Raw genomic sequence first — 25,333 nt, forward strand, 5'->3', positions numbered from 1 at the left:
ATGTCTTTCTCGGATCTCTATCTTGAATAATCATGGCGGCTCCCTGAGGCTCAACCATGGTTCTAACATCAACGTAGTTTCCTAGTTAGTCTTATATTAGAATGCCAACCCAACATGTATTGATATGGTAGAGAAAGTATATTACGTGAAAAAACAAGTGCACTCACAAGTAATATTCTAGTCTTGTGAGTAACAAGCAAATGTTATGACAAAAACAATAAAATAAGGCACTACCCATAAGAATCAAGCAGTGACGAAAACAAGGGTAAAAAAACCCATGTGTTACCTACTAAAAAACAATGTCACAAATAAATGGATGGTACGAGGTATGCACATATACATCCCAATATGGTGGTTGTAATTTGCACAATTGTGACATAAGCCACAAATTGATACAAGTGGCAGTGGTGTTGTGCACAAATATGTAGAACTCAAATCTATGAGTAAAACATCAATAGGGGAACTCATGTGGTTTTACTCGAGTTTTAAGGCTCGATAATATGAGTTAAACCTAGATGAGCCGTTGGAAAAAATCATTCAAAAAATGGCATGATGCCCACTCAATATTAAAAAATAGTCTACATGAATCGTTACACCATTAAACATACGTAAATAGTGTAGATGAACTTAAAATAAGGGCAAGAAAGAGAGTTAATTGTGGGTGGGTAAATGATAATTACTAGAAAATCATACAAAAGTGAAACGAAAATTTGTGTAATTAGAAATTAATTAGAATAATAATAAATTAGGTGTATGAATCATTAACCATGCCTTAAGGTATGAAACCCTAAGGTAGTCAACATGCACCTCCTCAAGACCACCACATCTCCCTAGAATCGACCAATTGATGGCTCAATAAGGAGTAAAGTGGCATAGGTAACCGACATATACCTCGTTAAGGCCACAACATCCCATAGAATCGGCCAAGTGATGGCTCAATAGAGAGTAGAGTGGCATAGGTAGGCGACATACACCTCGTCAAGACCACAACATCCCATTGAATCAGCCAAGTGATGGTTCAATAAAGGGAAGAGTGGCATACTCAACATTAGATGCAAAAGGGCCATGAGGTGAGCATGTGCGATTAGGGCAAACACGCTCGACCCGATGCACAAGATTAATTATTATCGTAAGAGATGGCTCAAGAGAGGGGAGAGTGGGAGATACATCACAATATGCAAAAGGGCCATGAGTTGAGTGTGTGCGATTAGTGCAAACATGCTTGACCCGATGCATAAGTAGATTAACATCGTCTGATGGTAGAAAGAAGAAAGAAAAGAAAAGAAAACGTAATACCACTTCCATATGACCAAGAAGAAAGTATCATAGAAAAGAAAAGAGAGATCGAGAAAGAAGAATACCGGGTTAAGAATGTTGTGTTTGATCCTGTGAAGAGCATGACGAGCCTTGTTAGATCCCCATCGCTCACACGCAAAAAACATCAAAACAACAAAAAAAATTGTTAGTAAATGCTCTGACGGGATTTGAGTGACGGGATTTAACCATGGTTAAGATGTTTAACCATGATTGAGACATTGAACTATGGTTAACATGTTTAACCATGATTGAGGGCTTTAACCATGGTTAAGGTGGCGCAAGATCGTTAGGAGAAACTCGACACTTCCCTGAGCGTCTCTTCGGCGATGGCGATGGCGATAGCGACGGAGACATAATCAGGGATTCCCCCAGCAGAAGCGGAGAAGGACACAGCGTTTCCGCAATCACAGAAGCGTTTTTTTGGCTCATTTACCTGGCGGAGAAAAACTACACAGTCATACGATTCTCTGTCGTTCTACGTTTCTCCACTTGCTTCATTCATCTGCATCCATTTTAGATATTTCTCCATGGCCAAGAACATTGAAGTTCATCCTGGTCGCAGATCACCTGCAAAGGATCGAGGTTGGTTATAAATTCTTCCGGTTTCGTTATCCTTCGTTCATATATCTGTCACTGTTATGTATGGATAACTACAAACTGTGTGTGTGTTTTTTCATAGACTCCATTGTCAATTCATTCCGCAAAGAAAAATTCATTTTTGTGTATCAAGGGAATGTTGAAGGTTGTCCTCGGTCAAGACTTCTTTTTCTCTTTGCAAAACTATCCACCATGTGTAAAATAAAGCTGATTAAGAATCTGGGCTTTGAGGAAACTGTTAGACCTAGAAATACGGAATTTCAAGTAAATCCTCAGAACAGCAACATTCTGATCCTGTTCATATTGTCAATATCTAGAAAAGCAAATTTTTTTTATCTGATCTATGGATCATACCGATTTTCTCTACTCATATCAACGTGAAATTCACTCATTACCACACCTGCTTTTGTGTCTTTTCACAGTATTTCATATGATTAATAAACATTCAGTTAGAAATTGGCCGAGCATTATATCATTTGTACAGGGTTTTGGAATGAGATAATTGATAGAGTAAATCATACCTCTTCTTGCAATGATACTGCTAGACTGAGTGCTCTATTATTCTCATTTTTAAATGAAGTGAGATTGCAAATATTGTAGTACTCAAGCTAGTTTCTTACAAATTAATCCTAATTTTTGCAAATATAATCTCCTGTGAAATATGATTATCTGGAACCGGATGGAATTTTATAGATATAACTGTGACATTACCTTTTTTGTGTTCTGAGATTTCTTCAACATGAAATTAGATACTCAACTATAACTCATATGATTTCTCTCAATGAAGCAAGAAGGATGATTTAGAGAAGTTGCAGTTTAAAAATAAGAAGCTAATCTTAACTTTTTCAGACTACATTTGAGAAACAGTAACATGTAAAATTCTTAATAGAGATCAAGGTTTGTGAAAAGAAGGAAATTAAAGTTGAATGAGAAAACATTTAGGTTACATCACATCACAATCAGACTCTTCTGCTGATGAAAAAGGAAATATACGTGTTTTTGTTCGAGTGCGACCACTAACAAAAGAAGAAATAGACAGAGGAGAGAAATCGTGTGTACAAGTTTTGAAAGATCAGACACAATTTATCAAGGTAATGACTACCATCAGCTCCCGATGGGTGTTGATTAGAAATACTCTCTTCTGGTCTCATAAATGCAAAGATTAGTATCTTTAACAAAGGAAATTTAAAGGCTACACACAACTACACTCTCTTGTAGTGATTCAATTTTCCTGAATTGAGCTGTATTTGCTCAATGATGTAGCCCGTTATTAGCAATCAAGGTAATTTAGTAGGCACACTGTGAGCAAATTCAATTAACAAGTTTATACACTATCTGGCTCTAATGACTTTCGATTTCAATGTATTCAATAAGAAAGATTAGGATTTCTTTCACTTAGTTTGACTGATTTAGAGCAATTCAGGTTAATGTTTCTGAGCACTTCCACAGTTCTGATGAGGTAAACTACATGAGAATTTTTAGCATGATTATGTCCCTTTGGATAATTGCGATAGCAGGTAGACAAGGTTTACAACATTTTAGGCTTAGTAATTAGCATTATTATTTAGGATGATGTAAGTGCATGTCTAGCCGACATACACACACATATATGTATGTATATATAATATGGTCTACTTGTTTATTTACTTTGTGATTCTTTGTATTCCTTATGCTTTCAGGTTGTAGATTACGGGTACGGATACAATGCATTGACAAGAAAGTTTCAGGTATATAGGTCACATATTTAAAAGTTGTATTAATATTCCATGATAGCCTTCCTGAATCTCTCTTCAATTTATAGTTTGATGGTTGCCTTAGTCATGAAGTACGGCAAGATCAGATCATGGAAAGGTGTGAAGTGCAGAAACTTTTAAATTCTGTGCTAGATGGCTATTCCTCAGCCGTAATAGCTTGTGGCCAAACAGGCTCGGGTAAAACATACACCATGTGTGGTCGAAATGAGGTTTGCACTACTACATTTCATCATCTTGTTAATGTTAGTAGTAGAAGATACATAAGCAATGCATATGCAGGAAAGAAGCAGCCATGAAGATGGTCTTATTGCCCAGTGCGTAGAATGTATATTTACAGCTATGAAATCACATGCTACTGGTAGCAATAAGAGATCCTTTTCTTTGCGAGCATCTTATTATGAGGTCTACAATGAACAGGTACTGTACTGACGTACCTATGGTACACTACTAAACAAGTGATGCTGTAAAATTACCATAAGGAAATTTGTACTTATTCAAACATAGCTTCAGTAAGCTTATTTTGGTACTCGTTTCTATGGAGTATGGTTATGCTGGCATGCTATACAATATCTACAGTTTATATTATTATTCACTTATGTGAAAGTTGAATGAGAGGTGGAAACCCAGGAAAATAATTATCATGAAATGACTAATAGTATAGTTAAAGAAAATAGATTACACTAACATGAAGTCTCTAACACTTCAACTTCCAATAGCAGTCACAACTACATTGGCAGAACTATAATGATGGAATTGTTGATAATCATGGTACATTTATGACAAGTTCAAGCAAGTTCTTGCTTACAGCATCCCATGTTCCAGACTTAGTGGAGTCCATTTTGAACGGCCATGATATTAATGACTATCCAAACACCCTTCAAACACAACCACTTATATATGAATGTTTCAGAGTTCCATCAACACAATCAAAAGAAGCCGAAGCTTGGCCCACACAACTGTATCTTGTGGAACTTACCATCACGATGTGAAGGTCTTGCTTGGAATAACTTGGAGTTGTATAGAAGTTTCTAAAATTTTCTAGAATTCTGTAATTTCCTTTGCCTTTGCAAAAAGTGCTTTAACCTTCTTTGACCACTCCCTTTCCAGCGGGGTATTGGGCTACGAAACTCCTTGGTCTTGCCAATGCCAAGTATGGTATGAAAGCAAGGTAAGTCTCATTCGCAATCTTGAGCAGGTCTTATCCTATGTTCAATTTTCTTGGCATCGAGTTGCTTATCGAGATAAAGCATTAATCAAACTCTGGTGATAAGGGTGTTGTAATCAAGCTCTTGTAATTATTTCATATAATATATTCGAGTTACATTCAAATGACCCCTGTCATTGATCACTTTTGTGCCTTGTTCATAATGTAGGCTTCATTCCCACACCTATTTATATCTTCCACTTCATTCCCACACCTAGTTTACATCTTCCACTTCATTTGTCCATGGTCTCGTAAGCTTTTCCAATGCATGGTTGTATTGCATCCACTGCTCTGAAGAGGTACCCTAGATATCACATATGCAATGATGCTTTTGGTATCTGAAAAATGCAATATCTTCTCCCATTCCCTACACAGTCTCTCGGCTTGCTAGAAGCCAAAGGAGAGGTATCCATGATGCATGCATATCTAGTGTGTGAATACTTTACAGGGTTTTCTTGGACCTATTAGGGAACTGGTGTTGAAGGAACTTCTGGTATTACTGGTAATAAACCTATAAGAGGGATCTGCAATAATTAAATTGATTAAGTAGGAAAAAGTTCCTCTATTTTTAGAAATAATATAAGTAAAAGAAGCATAATTGAAACACTATCTTATACTTTACAGTGTTTTTTTCAAATTAGGGTTTTGTAAAATAACAGACTCTTCAAGTGGTAGTGTTAAATTAAATCTTCCACCTTGTAACGATTAAATGAAACTAAACCGTTTGATTTTTAAATTTTATTTTTGCTTTATAGGTGAATGACTTATTACGATTGGATTCTGCTCCAAGAGATGTAAAATGGTGTGTGAAAGATGGGTATTATGTTGACAATCTGCTTCTAGTTGATTGTGAAACTGTTGATGATGTCTTTTCTGTTCTCAATGAAGGGGCCAAAAATCGTAAGGTATGTTGATATTTGAACATTTATATGTTTTTTTCATTCTGTGCTGAAACATTCTTAAACTGCATTGTGTTCTACAGGTTGGATCCCATGATCTTAATAAAGATAGCAGTAGAAGTCATTGCATTATGACCCTTCATGTTGATTCAATCACTGAGATTGAGGGGGCCTCTCCAATTGTTAGATATGGTAAAATGCTATTTGTTGACCTTGCTGGAAGTGAAAGACTAAAAAAAAGTAGAAGCTCCGGAGATATGCTGAAAGAAACAGGAAATATTAACCGATCTCTATTTACACTTGGCAAGGTAACCATTACAAGTTATGAAATGGTGTGTTGGTGTTATGATCTGTTTTTTAGTGAGTAACGAGACAAAAAATTAATGAACAGAATAATACTACATTTGCTATGGAGGGAAAGGACTAAATACAATATAATTTTCTTCATATGAATAAAGACCTATATTTCACAGTGCTTTGAGAATGGTTAAATGGTTTATATTTCGCAGTGTGTGATGCATATTCCTTCCATCTGAAGAAAGGAATTCAAATAGCCTAGAAACTGTCGCGTAGATTCTGTAAAATCACTGAATAGGAAGTTATTTAGGTGTACTGTATGATATATTTGCTTTGCATAATAAGTTTGTGTCCCAGGAGAATGAATCTAGTCTCAATGTGTACTCTAAAAACAACTAACCGTAAATGAAATCCATACCAATTGGGGATTTATAGTCTTGACAGTCTCTTTGATTGCTAGTATTATATTCTGATAGTAGTACTGTTATTTCACAATCAAGATTCAACTTAAAACGTTCTCTTTGTTGGCTTCCAGGTAATTTCAGCTTTGGCAGAGGGTAAAAAGGGTGACTTGGTACCTTACAGGTATTGGTTTTTCAACTCCTATGATGTAGATATGATCCTTCCCTGGCTGTCTTTAATATGGAGAGCTTGAAGGCGTGGCACATGCATTTCATTATCAAGTGAACAGCTGTTTATTAATTTCTCTGAGGTTCCCCTATTAAATAGAAGCAGTTGCTAGATTGGTTTTTAGCTGAAGCACCTCAAATTTGGGTCGGTTAAACCAGTGTACCACTTTCACTGGTAGTTAATATAGCTTTTTAGTGTAACCATTCCAATTGATAGGTGACCACTCTCACATGATGCCAAATTTATGATGAATTTAGCATAAACGTCTATAAATATTCAGCATTTGGATACTATACTTCCAGTGTTTGCTGCAAACAATGCCAGTGTTAATTTAATTAGTTGAATTTTTAATTCAGTTATACTTCCAGTTTTCCATATTTATAGGGTCTTCTTTACATCTAAAAGAGTTAGATGTGTAGGCGAACTTGCCCTTATACAGAATTTCATCATATCCCTAGACCTCAATCACAGAGGACACAGACAGTTATATTCTCTAATATTAATTACATGTGACAGAACTTGAAATTGAAGTTTATTCTGATTCAGGGAAAGCATGTTAACAAAGCTTTTGATGGAATCACTTGGTGGAAACAGTCTTGCGTTGATGATTGCTTGTATCTCACCAGCCTCTTCAGTTGTTGAAGAAACATTAAGCACCTTATACTATGCCACATGTACAAAGACTATTGTGAATGCACCCTCTGTCAATATTGACGAGAGAGACAAGGTATATATTTAAGACTGTATTCCACTTAAAGTTTTGTTAAATGTATTTGAAGCATCCTCCTCAATTGTGAGCAACTGTCTATAATCCACGACAAGTCATAGTGCAGGTTGCCACTTGCATGCTGCTGAGGTATATGGAGGATAGGCTATTGTAATCCCAGTCATTTTTCTATTTGAAGTTTTTTGAAATTGATGTGGAACAATTGTGTTCAGGTTATTGTAAACCTTCATAAAGAGATAGACCAGCTGAAAGAAGAAAACAGGTTGCTGCGGTCAAAGCTTGGACTGCAACCTGAAGGAGATATAACATCTAGTGCAGTACTTAAAACAAATGTGGAGATGAATCCTTCTTCTGGATTGTCCTTACCATTCACATCATTTTTGAGAACTGCCCCACCTGCAGTTGGTGAGGAAAATGAAGCTATTCCTCCAGGCGGGATGGTAAATAGTAACAAGTGTGGATGGATGCTAGATAAGGAGAGGATGCTGACGCAATTGCGAACTGCAGAAAGGTTGCTGTGTAAGAAAGTACCTTCCAACTCATCAGAAAACCTACAGGTAATCTGTGTTCATTTCTGTATTTATGATTTTTGTAGAATTTTACTCATATTAGGAGTCTCAAAGTAAAACTAGCAAGATTTCGAAATATACATGTTCATTTCAAATTCTGATATCATATTTAAAAAGACACTTCTATGTAACATTCTAGAGTTTTTAGTTGAAGTGTCTTGAGGATTCTGGTGCAACTAGTTAACCTAATCAACAACCTACCTGAACACAAAATCCAAGGAGATATTGAAGGATATTCATTATATACACATTAAAAGTTGATCTGTATAGCATAGCTTCTTGTCTATGCAAAGACAATAGGGAACCAGACTTGATATTGTGGTTTCACTTGAAAGGTAATCCACTGTTTTTGGAAAACCCTAGCCAGTTGCAAAGCAGATACATTATCTGATCAGTCAACATAGGTCACCCGTAAGAATATTTTGTTGGTGATGTATACTGAACCAGAATTAGCCACACGCCTTTACAATCTAAGAGAGTTTTTATAATTAATTTTTTCTTTTAGTTCCCGCACTCAGTAAAAGCCATAGCATTCAGTAAGAATATTTTTGTTGATGGTGTCTATTGAATCATAATGTCATGATAAGACTGATCAATCATATTGAATGCAACTAGATCAAAAATTTTACCAGAGTTAGTGACAGGCACCTCCAACCTAGAAGAGAGAATTCTTCATCTAATCATTTTCTCTTTCATTTCTTCTATCCATTTAGGTCACATTAGCACATCCTACATGGCTCCAGTTTCTGTGTGCGTTTTCATGGAAGTCTTAATTGCATGATGCCCCGCAGTTATCATCATAGTGCCGTATGATTACAATTGCCATGCTTATATCAGAGGTTGCATGTTGCAAAAAAACAGCAACATTTAGGAAAGACAAAGAAGTTGCTACAAATTTTCTGTTATAAAACATGCAATCTTATATCTAGATCAAATTCTTATTTGATGGAAAACATTCTGGATTGATGCATGATATGTGAACTGAACGTTTTTTGCATGTTCTAATTGATGAACTTTTGGTAGCAACTTCATTGCTTTCCTGAACACCTTGCAGGATGCTCTGCAGCATGCAAGTGTGTGGCAGCAAGAACCAGGAGCATCTGTGATAGAAGGGATAGAAAATCTACCTAGAACAAACTCTTTCTTGAGTGCACAACCCCTTCATGCATATTCAGAGGAATCTTTCAAGGGTAAAAGTCTGGATCATAACACCATAAGCAGAGGGAGAAGTGATGACACATATGGTGGTGGTCATCCCCGAAAGCTACAATTAGGAAAGCAAAGAGGCCTAGCTGCCACATATCAAGGTTTAGATGCAAACAAACTATTCAATCGACGTAATAGAGTCAGTGTGGATCATCTCAGTTCAAGGTTGAGGTCCAAGTCTTTACCAAGAGGCACTTTGTGCAAGGGTGGATTGAAAGATCGTGGATTTCAGGGCAGCATTACGGTTAACCAGAATGCATTTCTGCGTCTTCTAGATATCGATATATCAGAACAAGATGGCTCCAATATTGTGAATATGTAACTTTTTGGTTCCGTCAGCAAATACAATGGAATTTTCGAGAAGCAAAGGTTAGATTTTGGTTGCTGGTTCTTCAGCAGAAAAGAAGTTGTGATGGTTTCTTAGACCCCAACTTCTGTAAAGTTGGAATCCCCAGTGGTCCGTGTAGATATCATTCTTTAAGCCTGCTAAGTTTTATCCTCTTGCCATGTATAAAATAGTTGGGATTGTTTGTATCCTGAAGTCAGAAGTTTTTATGAATATATGTAAAACTTGCTCACATGTTGGCTTGAAGTATAGCTGACCAAAAGCTTAAAATCTGGCAGCCTGTTATGTGTGTAGTCTTGGATATCTGGATGATATGATCACGTCTTTGTAACTTACTAGCATACATTAGCACTTGAATAATCTGTCATTTTGTTCTGTGTGAATGAATTTCTTATGAAATAGGATCGTTAATTCATGACTGCTAAAGTTGTAACCATCTATCTGTGTTCTTTGTCTCAGAGCTATGACCCGAAAATGGAAATAATTTCAGACTCGCACAGATTGTAATGGATGCATAACCTATGCACATTTTTGAAGCGATGTAGATCATTATGCTCAAAAGGGAGGCCACTCATCTTGGTAGGTCATTCCCCACTTTTGTAAAATGTGGTTTTGGCATTCAATATTTCAAGTTTCAATCTATCCCTCTGTAATCATATATGGTGTTCTTGAAATGGGCCTCTTTGCGTATTGCAAGTTAGGTCCTTATTTATTGAGAACTGCTTCAGATTTTGACTCTGAAGATTTTTGTCTTATTGGTATAGATTGCTTTGTTGGGCCACACCCTAAGTTTATAGACACGTCTGCTGGCTAATAGCTTCGAAATCCCGTTAGAATATAATTGTGCAAACTCTCCATGAGCACAGTCTCATTTCTCATGTCTTTTGTTAAATTCATTGTGGGAAGAAGTGGTTTGGTTACTTAATTTTCAAGGCCATGCGACAGGTGTTTCATTACTACGACCATGAATTCAAGAGCCATTTTTAGGTTCAGTATATTACAGCATTTTGATGGTGGATTCGGGAAAGGGCTCAGTTTGCTGAATGAGGAGCTAACTTCTGCTGAAATAGTCAGGCAATGAGGGATTATACTCCCAATGAGGTTGTATAAATATCTCATGGTTTGAAGCCAAGATTTCATGGTAGTGTCTGCTTTATTATGAACCATGCATTTTCACAAACTTTATTTTGTAATAGAAGTATGTGTGCTCAACATGCTCAACATTGCAAACATTTATCAGTAGCAAGTGTTTGTCGGGTGTGAACTGTGTTAGAAAAATTGAGTATTTATCATTAGCATGTGTTTGTGGGGTGTGAACTGTGTTAGCTACTTGAGCTGTGTGGGTCTTTTTAATCGCATTTTCCTGGGTTCAAATTATGAGGGTGTGAACTAAGTACAACAATAGTTGTGGTATTACTGCACGTCTTATAAAATTATACCTTTTATGTGTGCCTTCTATAGACTTAAGAGAGACCTTGGAAGCAACTTGTATGAAGAACACACTATATACGCTTTTTGCAAGATTCCCATGTTAAGTTATCCAAACTAAAAGCGTGGAGCTTAATACGCAAGATGGGAGTATATTTTTCTTCTTTGATGAGAAATATATTGTAATGGCCTTATTAGGATTATGAGTAAAAACTATTTATGCATTCAATATTCTTGCTTATGTATTGATTTCTAACTATAGTCTATTTTGTGATTTCATTGGTGTTACTTTTCCCAAAGTTGTGTAGCTCTTATAAAGCACAACTTTCTTTAGATAGTGTATGATGGTCGTCACTTCATCATCCCATGGAGAAGATTGGATTGTCTTGAGCATGATGAAAGAAAGTGATGAATGGAGGAGTTCAAGAATAGAAAAAGCATGTAGAGCATATTGGTGTAGGGTTTGGTGAGGTGTAGATAGAGAATAATAAAAGAACATAAGTAAGTCTTCCTTAGCATTGTTTTAGCAATTTTGGAAAAATATTAAATTCTAATGCTATTTTCAAAAGGGATGCGTTGATGGATAATCGTTAGATCAACAATCACTATAAATTTGAGGCATAGACTTGGCAGAGCTGAGAAGGCCTTCAAAGTTTACCATGACCGCAAATTAAGTCCATAGAACTAGTTGAGAGACTTAGGTGGGGTATATGCATAGGTCAAGATCATTTCAAGTGATCCGTGGAATGCTACTAGTAGGCCACATCCTATTAAGCTTAGATTTAATATGCTAGGAGTTTATACCCTTATGTGTGGCACTACACAATGCAGGTTCACATGGGATAGGTCCTACAAGGATATAGTTCTAGCCACATTGAATGGATGGGGTTGTACTAGAGTTGACTATTGGTTAAGGCAAGAGTAGCCTTAAATCTTTATATCAATCGGTTGGAGTCACCTTGTGGTGACCAAGCATGGAACGAGAATAAAGATAGTTGAATGGCTCACTAAATTTTGTGGCACCCAAATAATAGTACCTTGGTTATTGCATGCATTTCCACATTGTTCTCTTTAGCTCTTGGCACCCTAGCCTTACTATCACATGCACACCTCGGCTCAAAGGGGGGGGAGGGGGGGGGACGGGATCACCAAACTATTGGAATCCACCAATGATGAACTCATAGACAAGAAGCTAGCTCGCTATGAGGTAGACAACCCCATCTCAAATTGACCAATCCGTTTAGGCTGCCAACCAACTAAATCATTTAAATATCGACCATTGTAAAGAGAGGTTAGAGTGCAAAATGTCTTCGTTCTATGTATAATGTAATTATGTCACGCCCAATATATTCTACTTCTTTCATTCATCTATCTTGTTCTTTTTGTCACTGAGCACTATTATTTGTGTGTGTGTGGGTCTCTAGAGTTGGGAGAATGAGTGAGTGGGGATTGTGGGGATGGGACACATCGAAAAATAAGTAATGCGTAAATAGGTTGGAGGGTAGAAAGCTAGTACGAGTGAGTAACACTCAAGGATGTAGACACAAATGGTTTAAAAGATGTTGACACAAGTTGTCTGGCATTATGGTGTGGTTGGTTCTCTCAGACACAACTAAGATATTTTGCTTCCTTTTGGTAGTCTAATTACTAGTGTAGAAATGTTGTCCACGTTATTGACGTTGGCGATGCGATCAAATCTATGGCATCAACTTGAGAGGGGTTGATAATACCATCATCAATTCCCACTAGGATAAGGCTATAACTTGGGGAAAATACACAACTGACACCATTGGTAGATAAGAGTAAGAAGGAAAGGAATGTATTCATTCGATAACTAGGGTTGGTTTTTTGGGAGTATAGACCCCTCCACCAAACTTCAGGATTAGAAGAAACACAACCTGATGTAATGATCATTAGCATCTAGGTATGTCATGTGTTGAAGGTACTACTAATACATGTGATATATCTGTGGATGCGCATCGTAATCAAATTGTTTGCATGAGTTGGCTTACTTTGCAATGTAGATCTAGGTACCCCACAAATTATGAAATCCTCATTTTTTTCATACTCATATGTACTAACATGATGTTTTCTACATCTTTAATTACAACATTGTATCCCATGGTAATCTTATGTATATATCTTGAGTTGTTCTTCGTACCGTGATCCTTCTGCGGAAATAAGTACTCAATGTTTAATAATTCATTTTGTTCTTCACCAATAATGAATTGTATGAATGGACATTTTACAATGTTTAAGAGATGCCAAAAATATTTTGTGCACTCTTTATATGATCTCCTTTTATGTAAAGAATGCTTTGGAAGGGATTCTCCTACCATCAAAAGAGCCCCCCACTTTACGTTGGGTTCACCACAAAAAAATTGATGCGTAGAACTTAAAAGTAGTGAAATAGCTCGAAATGACTTTCTTTTACATATCTTTGAATATCACATTGCAAAATCGGAAGTTCCATGGAGCATGAGTACAAACAAAACCAACACATAATCTCAAAAAGTCTTTAAGAAAACAACCACTTCAAGAAAGCAATACAAGATTGTCTTTTGCTAGGGTTTGGGACAATATATGGTGTGCCTAAAACTTGATTGATGATACCTGTGAAATTGTACAAAAACCAATCTAACCGTTGAAGGAGTTTCCCATATAATCACTGCTTACCGCCTCTCAAGGCCCTTAGGAAGTTCTACTCTCCCCCAACCCCAATATCTAAAAATATGTAGATCTAAGAGCTCTCCCATTTCTCTTGGCATTTGTAGAGTGCTAAGTTGTCTTATACAACTTGCCACTTATTGCTTTATCTTATGTCTAAATATTCTTTTCTTTCAAACATATTTCTTCGTCTTCATTTTTCTTCTTCACTTTCTCATGTTTTTCCTTGATTTAACATTGTTGTTGTGGATGGACTTATCTTATGGTGGTGGTGGCTTGCAATTGTTGATGATGTGGCATCATGTGGCGACCCTTTTTTTGTGCACACTTGGCGTTTGTCCCTTTATTGCCTCGTCTCTCATGTTTTTCAAAAAACTTTTAATGAAAGTATTAAAACAGGCTTTCTTTCTTAAAATATTTTAAGAGCATGGACTCACACATATTTGACCCACCTCATGTAAAAAATGTACTCAATGATGGCCATTATTCTCGAACTAATATATGATATCCTTGAACCTTCAACATACATATTTCTTCTTCCCAATTCATTGTCAGAAAAAACTTGAATCAATACATGCTAACAAATTATATTTGCCTCTTCTTTTTTTATAAATAAAATAAAAATCCTCCATTGGTATTAAAATAGTCCACTATTACAATGAATATTGCATGTGAATGTGGTTGCATCAGGTTTTAAACCTGATTTCAGTATACATTTGAAACATTGGACAACCATATATCCATCGTGCTTGTAACTAGAAATCCACTAAAAATTTCTTGTACTTGAGTGAGGCCACCACATTGACAAGTGTTGCCAATGGTTTCTGAATTTTTTTTTGTAAAGGAAAACATACTTCTAATAGTTATATTATTATGCATGACATCATATAGCCATTACTGTGGTGAAAAAGAGAATTTTTTTAATGTGAAACTCAATTCTCATCCAAACTAGGAACACAAGTTCTTTGGCCTTCCCTTATAGTTTGACAAACCATCAAACACCTAATTGGGTTGTTTCAAGGTCTTATAGGAATAGTGACTAGTTTAATCGTCAAACAATATGGTTGCAATGCTCATCTAATTGTAGATACAATACATGCACTCTCATTAGCCCAGAACCATGGAAGGCAATGGGTAATGAATGTCATTACATTCACTAGAGTGTGCCTTGGCCCATATAAAGATCCCCCATAAATTGTATGTGCAATGCTACATACAAAAATGAGATTCATAAACATGTTAGTGACTTATCACCTCTACCATAATTATGTTGTTGTAATCCTAGCCTATGTGTGTGCCTAACATAAGGGCATTAGTTTGAGCATGACATTGAACAACCTTAGTTAAAGCAACAATAGTGAACAATGTTAACTTGACAAGCTACATACTTTACTTTGCTATCACAAGATCATGTCATAATTTTCTAGATGTACAAAAGACCCAAACCCCAATAAGTTTAATAATAGTATCTCCTTTTCCCCATTGCTTCGATACAAACACCTCATGCCCCCCATGATCTCTATAGAACTAACTTTTTACTCCTATCATACAATTATGAATGGATAGAAATGAAGACATCGAGTCCCCATTAGTTAAATAGGACCAAGTTTTCTACTGCAACATCGATGCAATAATATTGAACTAAAAAAGTATGTTTTTCCCTCTCTACACCCAAGGTTCCAATGGTAAAATAATATTGTGTGAATGGAGCAACAACTTAGTGACCACCACTTTTTAGATGGTTAAAAGGGCTTCTTCGATCATTTTTCGCATGTGTATTCATGAGAGACATAATGTTTCAAAATGTCCTTGTAGTAATAATAAAAATGGACGTCATGGACACTCATCAATAATTACTGGACAAAAATATAATAACATATGAGGATGCACGTTCCTTTTCCATTTTTTTAACCCCGATCCTTCTTGGGACATCGACCTACACGTGAAATGTCTCCGATCAATCTCATTGGAATCTAGTTGCCAACTTGTTTACCTCGAAATCACATAACTACACTTCTAAATGCACATATTAAACACACACACACACACACACACACACACACACAAATAATATATATTACACACTTTACATTTTTAACATTTTAATGTAGAAACATAGGATAAATAAGGCTTCTAAAGTAGATAGACTAGAATCATAGTGAAATGGTGCTAAAGAGTTAAGGTGTTCCCATTGTGGCCATTAAAAGAACAAGCAAGCTATCTCATGCAATGTCACCTAAAATTGAAGTCAAGTGCCTCTAAATCTGGCCCACCTTCTAAAAGTGGCGTAGATAATATATCCATACATCTGTATATGTACGTCTACATATTCCTCATTTCATTTCATGTATAATACATAGTCTATACCTTTCTTACAATACATGAAGTAGTTCTTGTACACCAAAGCTATAGTAGAATGAAGCTACATTATATTCAGGATCATGACAATGAGCCCAATATAAGCTTAAATGCATTCGAGTTTACCAGCAATATCAATAGACAAAATTATAACACTAGTTTGTTGAGGAACGATATAATGTTAAGCTCACTCTCGGAGCCAGCTTCTCCCCGATTCTCGTCGACTTTCAACGAGTTTGTTAACTCTACAACTACTTATAATTCGAGTGGACATAACGCCGATTTTCATCGCAATAATAATTACATTGTAATTAACTCTAGCCTTTCAGCTCCACAATCACCACACCCTTTCAGTAGAGCCAATGGGGGCTTCCAATCATACAGTAATGATAGTAACACCATGTCCACATTGTTGTCCAACCATATACACAAAGCTCTGGCATCGTCATCGACATCATCATCTAAGGATCAATTATATAGATCATCCATGGATATGCCATATAATAATGGTGACCATGAAGGTGCTTATGGTACTAACCACATTCACCAGCATAATGTAAGAATCATGAGAAGGTCTAGTAGGTGGAAATCACTAGCCACATTGAAAGGTATGTTGCGACAATTCGGAAGATCAAACAGTTATTATAATTCTAGTGGAAATGATGGCCCACGGAGCTCGGTGAGCCATAATATTAACAAATCCACTAATATCTTAGGACCCAAATCAATATCATCCTCATCAGCACTAAGCTCATCAGGTTTAATCGATCCCAAATACTCTCCTCACATTCATGATCATTATACAAAGAAGAATGTTCCCTATCATAACCACAAGTTGGTTAGCAATGGGACTAAGGCTCGCTCTCATCATCAGCGAGACGAGGATGTGACAATGAGGCAGAGAAGATCGAGTAAGGTGTCTGGCACTACATTCGAGTCGTGGCGTCCTTATCGGCTCAATGTCTTGGGGTTCTCCTCCATCCAGAGCAGCTACCGATACATGTCAACAGTATGTAAGAATTTGCAATCTTCGACATCACGAGGATGATGTCTATTAGTACTCATCGGGGCACAATAAGCCATCTCAATTGGTGTCTCGAGAGACCCCGGAAGGTTGTTTAGTTTCGATATGTGGACATTATGTAAGAATTTTAGGACCATGTGTAAGACATTTGCAGTCTCTTAGATCATGTGGATGAATTTCAATAATAGTTGGGACATTCGGCCCATCCGATCTTAGATTTGTTGGAAGAATGTGTGGTTTATCTGTTTCGATACATCCATGTCGGAAAAGCCTATGTATGGTGCAACAAAGATGTTTCTGGAGTTAAGGATTTTCATTGAACCCCCAAGGATCCTGTGTGTTGATAGTAGGACACATAAATACAAAGGTGTGTGCATTTTTATGAATGAATGTCAATTCTTCATGATGGTGTTTTTTGTTTTCTCCCGTTGTTTTTGATCCTTACTTACATGCCCAAATAGATGTAGGAGTTTTTTGGGTTGGGGTAACTTACATTATAGTGAAGGAAACTAACTCTTTTCTTTTAAGTAGAGCCTACCGATTGTTATCTATCTTTCCCATATAAAGTTATGGCTACAAATGAATCCGATTCTCTATCTTTCGCGTCTCGATTGCAAATGAATCCGATTCTCTATCTTTCGCATCTCGATTGCAAATGAATCCAATTCTCTAGATCCCGACATTGTCAACATGAAGTTACATCCAATCAAAAATTTGATTGGTCTTCTTGGTTGGGAATGTTAACATATTGCCAAGCCATTGGGTAATGTGCGTTACGATTCCAGTAACTCGTGTTTGAATTGACTTGCAATTCATCAAACCTGGAGCATAGAAAAAATGGTAGAGTTGTTGTATGGGAGAACAAAAAGGAAGCACAAGTGAGTCCCAATATCTAGATATTGAAATTTTAGTGCTAATCGTTTGATGCAAAAATATTTTTATGAAATGGACGTCCTTGATAGTTGAAGCATCTCATATACTAACATTTACATGTGAGAGAACATGAGAAGTGCAAGGTTTGAGAAGATTTTGCTGGCAACTTTATTTAGTTAATGAATGATGGGGAAGACATCGAAATTTGTTCTTGGAAAGGCTCCATAGGAAACTCCAAACTTGGTTGGTGATTTCAGATGATGTTTCTATTACCCGGATTTTAATCTAAATAGCAAAACATGTTGTTATTGACTCCCTACTATTGACACTTTTATAGCTAGAGACATTGACATTATATAAGCGCCACAAATTTCCACAATAACTAATGTTGAAATTTCCAACAATAACAACATTGTTATTTTCGGCATGTGGAGATGCCTAAAGTATGGTCATTAGTGATCGGTATAGAACCAATATTTTTGCCATTGCCGTCCTAGATTGTAGTTGGGAATCTTGCTATTTCCAACATTATTGCATGGGATAGCAATGTCAGAAATACTAGCATCACATACCAAGAAGGGATGCAAGTGTTTCTGGAAATTTCGACAATTAAAGAGATCCCAAGCCAAAATATTGAAACCCATCACTAGCAATGGGCCCGGTTCGGTTCGGTTTCGGTGCCTTGAAACCAAACCAAACCCTTTATATAAAACAAAAACCAAACGAAACCGTTTATGAACATTCAAACATTTAAACCAAACTATTTAAAAAAAAGGTAAACCAAACCATTTAAACCAAAACCGTTTAGGGAAAAGTTAAAACCTAGCCACATTTAAGCCAAGCTAATTAAAAAATTAATTAAATAAAAATACAAAAAATTAAATAAGCATTTATGTTAAAATAAATAAATAAATAAGATTAATTGAGCCATTAGATTAAATAAACAATTAAGTTAAGTGAATTAAACCAATGAAAAACATTAATTAAACCATTAAATTACATAAACATTTAATGGATAAAAAAAGATAGCCCAAAAACCTATAAACCCTAGTTTCAAAACCAAACCGAACTGAAACCGAACCGTTTATTATTAATTAAAACTAAACCAAACCATTTAATTATTTTGGAACTTATAAACCTTTAAACCATGGTTTAACGGTTCGGTTTGGTTTAAGCCGAAACTGGGCCCATTGCTACCCATCACCATTTTCAAGTGGGTTGCAACATTTCGATGCACTAGGACATCAATCAAAAGAGAAGGAACAATTGTGGCGTTCAGTAAAGAGGCAAATGAAACGAGAAACTAAGGAGATTGTGTGAAAAGGGCTCAAACATTGTAATAGTCGTTTACGCTTCTTCTTGTCTTCTTGGGAACTTGAGCTATAGTAAAGCTTACCTTATTCAAGGTTTGGGAAACACTTTTGGCTATTTGGACAAATTCCGTGTGCCCTATCAAGCAATGCCTATTTTCTCCAATGGACAAGATTTTGGGCACTCAGGACCATTTGGATGGCCCACAATACTAAGGTCTTCGATCGCAACCAATTGCATGAAGTTAGCTTCTTTAATTAATCCCTCAGGCAATCTCTATTTGATTGTCTGCAACTTAGAGACATCAGATTGCAGATTTACACTCTTTACTTTGAGTGCTTTTAAGCTCTTTCATGTCTTAACACCGGGTCATTTGAAATAGGTAATATGTTGCATTCTCTTTTTCATATCTTAGCGAGATGTTAAAAAATGCCTTATTTAACCAAAATTTCAAAAAGGCTTGATGCATGCGTATGTGGTTTATGAAAACATAGCAAAAAATAGAACTAACTAATATCACGCCAACAAAATCATCCAACGTATATTGTATCTACCATGTTTTTGTCCAAATCTTAGACAAGGGTGTATTTGTTAATGCAAGTATAATAGTAACACGAGTCCTTGTGCATATTCTAAAAAGCATACCCCATTGAATAAGTGACTTCTTCTAGTGACTTCTTCTAGTTAGCTCTTTCATCAAGATTGTCCTCATTAGCTTCGTCAGTACGCTAAGTTGAATCGTTAGTATGTTCAGACTCTGAAATGTCTTCTAATTCAACAAGGTGCCCTGCGTCTTCATCTATAGGCTCCACAGGTTCTCTAAAAGTGATTTGGAACATCTAAGTTTCATTGATATGCTTTGCCCCAACTTCTTGGTCTTGATCAGGACAACCCCAGATACCTTGGATCCTCATTTTGATGAAATTAACTTGCTCAAGGTCCTTCTCTAATGCAACAGAGTTCCTGATCATCTTTAAGGCGCATGTTTTAGTAGTACATGACAATAGAATGAAATTGCACAAGTAACATCAAACTGAAGAATAGACTATAGCGTTAATCTAAATTGATGTAAGTTTTATATTATATACATGTGTCAGAAAATCCAAGTTTTTTTATTTTGTAATTTTTAAAAATTTTTCCATAAAAAAATTAAAAATGGATTTTCAACTAAAATACTATGCACTACATTATATTTTAGTCTATATAGTTAGAATCTAACACAATGCGTTGGATTAAAGTCGAAAATCCAATTTTCTTTTTTCTTTTTTCAATGTTATTTATTTATTTATTTATTTCCATATAAAATAATAATAAATGGCATTTTAACTGAAATCCGATGCATTGCATCAAATTGTAGTCTATACAGCTAGACATCGATGCATTGCATCAGATTTTAGTTAGCAATCCTTTTTCTTTTCAATTGTTTTTCATTTTCTTGAAAAATAAATAAAATTATATTAAAAAAGTGGATTTCCAATTGAAATCTAATGCACTACATCGTATTTCAATTAAAAATCCAAATTTCTTTTAGTTTTTTCATAAAACAATGAGATAATAAAAATATATTACATTTTCAACGAAAATCTGAACCATTGAGTCGAGTTTCAGTTGAAAATAAATGATAAATGAAAAAACAAAAGAAAAATATTGGATTTTCAACGGAAATCCAATGCACTGAAAATGATGTGTTTTCACTGGATTTCGTAAATAAATATATAGAAATTGAAAAAATGGATTTACAACGGAAATCCGATGCACTACATCGGATTCCCGTTAAAAACACATAATTTTAAATGGAAAAAATCACATTTTTTTATTTTTAACATTTTTTTAGGGAAACAAATAAGAAAATTGTATTCAAACAAGGAAAAGTGATCCATTTTTTCAATTTCTATATATTTATTTATGAGAAAAATAAAAAAAATTCAAAAAAAATACAAAAAAAATTTAGAAAAATATGAAAATTTGGAAACACATAAGAAAAAGTGGACTTTCAATAAAAATCCGATGCAGTGCAGTGGATTTCCGTTGAAAACCCATTTTTTCAATTTTTATTTATTTATTTATGGTAAAAATTGAAAAAAAAAAAATACAAAACAAATTTCAAAAAATATGAAAATTTGGAAACACATAAGTAAAAATGGACATTCAACAGAAATCCGATGCAGTGCAGCGGATTTCCGTTGAAAACCCATTTTTTCAATTTTTATTTATTTATTTATGGGAAAAATTGAAAAAGTTGAAAAAAAATACAAAACAAATTTCAAAAATATATGAAAATTTGGAAACACATAAGAAAAAGTGGACTTTCGACAAAAATCTGATGTAGTGCAACGGATTTCCGTTGAAAACCCATTTTTTCAATTTTTATTTTTTTATTTATGGGAAAAATTCAAACAATTTCAAAAAAATACAAAAGAAATTTCAAAAAATATGAAAATTTGGAAACACATAAGAAAAAGTGGACTTTCAACAGAAATCCGATGCAGTGCAACGGATTTCCGTTGAAAAACCGTTTTTTCAATTTTTATTTATTTATTTATGGGAAAATTTCAAAAAAATACAAAAAAAATTTCAAAAAATATGAAAATTTGGAAACACATAAGAAAAAGTGGACTTTCAACAGAAATCCAATGCAGTGCAGCGGATTTCTGTTGAAAACCCATTTTTTCAATTTTTATTTATTTATTTATGGGAAACAATTAAAAAATTAAAAACAAATACAAAAAAGAATTTAAAAAATATGAAAATATGGTAACAAATAGCAAAAAGTGGACTTTCAACAGAAATCCGACATCGGATTTCCGTTGAAAACCCATTTTTCAATTATTATTTATTTATTTATGGGAAATTTTTTAAAAATACAAAAAAAATATGAAATATATGGTAACAAATAAAAAAAAGTGGACTTTCAACAGAAATCCGATGCACTGCATCGGATTTCTGTTGAAAGTCCACTTTTTCTTATGTGTTTCCAAATTTCCATTAAAAGCTATTTTTCCAATTTTTACTTATTTATTTACGAGAAAAATGAAAAATGTTTATTTATTTATTTACGGGAAATGTTTGTTTTTTCCAATATTTATTTATTTATTTATTTGTTTACGGGAAATTCATGCAATGTATCATATTTTAGTCTATGTAGTTAGAATTCAATGCAATGCATTATGTGTTAGTTGAAAATCAAAGAGTATTTTTTAATGGAAAATTTTAAAAAAATTCCAAGACTTACAACAGGAATATGATGCACCACATCCCATTCTAGATGTATAGAGTAAAATTTGACATGCTGCATCAAATCTAGATGGAATGAATCGGATTTCTGTATGACATCAAAGGCTTACTATGAGAATCTAAGAAAAACGAAAAATATCTTTACGTCATTTTTTTATATTCTAATGATTTTGGTAGAAAGCTTCTCTCACATAATCAAATATCGTAAATAGAAAGTACATAATTAAATATCATAACCAAAAAGTGAGGAAGAAAGATGCATCAAGTACATCTACTCTTACATTGGATAATGTTTATATACTAGTGTATAACTTATCTTTGACCAAAACAAGTTATCTACGACAGACCACAATGAAGATACTAAAAGAGGATATGGAATGTGGCTTCAAACACAACACAAAGACAAACAAGAAGCATGGCTCATAACCTCGATGAGGTTGGATTGCAGTTGGATGAAGACAATGCATTAGTTGCCATTGATGATGAGGATGAGACCGCATAAACTCATACTAGTTCATCTAATGGGTATGAAGATGATGGCATAAACTTGAAAAATGATTGTCCTGATACGTTAACTATAAATGTTGTATGGTACATCAAGATTTGGATTCATGAATTTCTATAAATATTGGTGTTAGTCATTTTGGACATTAATTTATAAGTTTGGCATGTCCATTATTTAGGCATTTTTTTGAACACCTAAATTTCCGTACATGCTAAAAATCAATATATATTTTTTAAAAATCTTTTACGCACACCCCTTTTTGTGAATCACCCTAATTTGTGTCATTTTTTGATGGAAAGTTCTCAAAATGCGACATATTACCTGTTTCAAATGTTCCGATGTTTCTTATCCACACTAGAATATTTCTCTTTATTATTTGTGGGTTTTCACCTCACTTTGAGGTTTCCCACTAGTAATAAAAGTGTTACTTAAGAAAAAAAAACTTCCCTTATTCTCATATCATTCTAATTTATAGTTATAACATTAAACTTCTTAATATGCCATGGGCCCCAAACATAAGATCTCATCTTAAGTATTTGGCTCGACTATAACTTGTTGGAGGAAACTCCCTAATACTAATATTTGTGTTGTCTTTTCTTTAGTTGTGAGAGAGATTTAGGAAGGTTGAGACAATGATATATTAAAATTGTAAGATCGATAGGATACTCTTCCGTTATGTGAGCATGCAAATTTTGTTCTAGTTTTGAGTCAACTGCTCCCAATCATGAAGTTTAACTTTGAGGATACTCATAGATATTATCAGGCTGCAAAAGAAGGTGAACAATTTATGATATGTGTCATTGAGTTCATCAAGCTTCATTAGATAAGGAGCATGAAAATGTGGACGATTGTAATTTCTCTTACCTAAACATTGTAACTTCTTCGTTTACACGTGATATATGTATGTTATGTATACTGCTCGTGTCTAACTACATACAAATATTAAAGAGGGCAAGTGAGGGAATCGCGAGCGTAGACGGTGCTGGTCGCTCAGCTGATGGCGCGTGCGATCTCCACCGCCCGATGTGGATAAAAGACTGACAACGTTTGTCACAAGGAGCCCCACTGTCTGGCAACCTCTATAACCAGGAGCCCGACTTTGTCAAAAGGAGCCCCATTGTCTGACAACCTCTATCACTAGGAGCCCGACTCATACCAGGAGCTCGACTAACAAAGGGCGGGAGCTTGACTCAGAAACAAACATCAAAATCTCCAAAAAATTTCAAGTGTACAACAAATATTTGCCATGAAAATGATGCATAAAAAATACTCAAAAAAAACTTCAACTTCGAATTGCACAAAACCTAAAACTTAAAACTCAAAAATCACACAAACTTATATCTCTAAGCTTCAAATAACAAATAAACTTAAAGTTTCAAATAACAAGTCTTACATAAAAGATAAAAACGTCAAATGTCGACAATGGGAATAATCCAAGCCAAAAACCCTAAAATGAAATATGAATATGCACGTTACATATTAAGATTATGGCTTATGTTGGGATGATGGCAAAATGCAACCACAAATTTAAAACATGTAACAATCGAGTCCCTTGAAGTCAAGGTCAAGCCATCACAACGCAAACACCGAACCTTCTCATGATCACATATTGGCAATCGCCTCCTAGCCCGACTTGCAACTTTTTATAGTTTTCCGGTGTGGGATTTGGAAGTGTTTGGGGAGCTATCAATAAGTTCTTGCGAGATGTCTATTGTTGTGCTTCTTTTGGCACCGATTGTTGGTTGCAACTTATTGATCTGCCATCTTCTTCGTTGGTTGATTTTGGTGCACCAATGCGATACACCTTCTCAGTCATATCTTCCAATGTTTGTATACATTCCAAAATAGTTGATGGTCGAAGGTTCCTAACCCTTGCTTGAGACATTGAAGTGTTTCCTCAGCCGTTTGTATTTTGCACTTCAATGATTCCATCTCTGATGTTGTGGGGTTTGTCTCCTCGACTCGTTTTACCTCTGTCTCCACTTCTATTTCTGTATTGTGGTCCATTCACATTTCTGTACTGAATAAATGCTTACATTTACTCACAAGGTCTTGGCAATCACAATATGAGCATTGGAGTGAGAATTATACCATAGAGTGGGAGTCGTCATCATCAAATACATGCATTTGGGATCTAAACCCTAATCTAAACCTAGATTTCACCATCATGCAATGCATGCAAGAGTTCCTAAAGCACAAACCAAGCATATTCATATGTCATCAAATGCATGTAACATAAACCCTAAACCCAACCCTACCACAACCATCATCGAATACATGCATTTGGGATCTAAACCCTAATCTAAACCTAGATTTCACCATCATGCAATGCATGCAAGAGTTCCAAATGCACAAACTAAGCATATTCAGATGTCATCAAATACATG

The 25,333-nt window shown here is 35.2% G+C and overlaps 1 protein-coding gene across 2 annotated transcripts; it reads left to right on the forward strand.

Moving 5' to 3' along the window:
• The first annotated feature begins 1,612 nt into the window (after positions 1-1,612).
• On the forward strand, positions 1,613-9,925 carry LOC147858348 (uncharacterized). Of its 2 annotated transcripts, XM_087327071.1 has the most exons (11): positions 1,613-1,899; positions 2,857-3,005; positions 3,594-3,641; positions 3,716-3,877; positions 3,948-4,085; positions 5,628-5,777; positions 5,855-6,079; positions 6,604-6,653; positions 7,245-7,425; positions 7,638-7,982; positions 9,049-9,925. In XM_087327071.1, exons 1-11 carry the CDS (start codon positions 1,845-1,847, stop codon positions 9,520-9,522), a joined length of 1,977 nt encoding a protein of 658 aa, XP_087183197.1. In that variant the 5' UTR covers positions 1,613-1,844; the 3' UTR covers positions 9,523-9,925. The 2 variants fall into 2 exon arrangements, with proteins under 2 accessions (XP_087183197.1, XP_087183198.1); XM_087327072.1 differs by lacking the exon at positions 2,857-3,005 and having other exon boundaries at positions 1,615-1,899.
• The last annotated feature ends 15,408 nt before the right edge of the window (positions 9,926-25,333 follow it).

The sequence above is a fragment of the Azolla caroliniana genome, unplaced genomic scaffold, assembly GCF_043228905.1.
Source record: "Azolla caroliniana isolate FFs.n. ecotype wild unplaced genomic scaffold, voAzoCaro1.0.p SCAF_11, whole genome shotgun sequence".
In the NCBI taxonomy this organism is placed as follows: domain Eukaryota; kingdom Viridiplantae; phylum Streptophyta; class Polypodiopsida; order Salviniales; family Salviniaceae; genus Azolla; species Azolla caroliniana.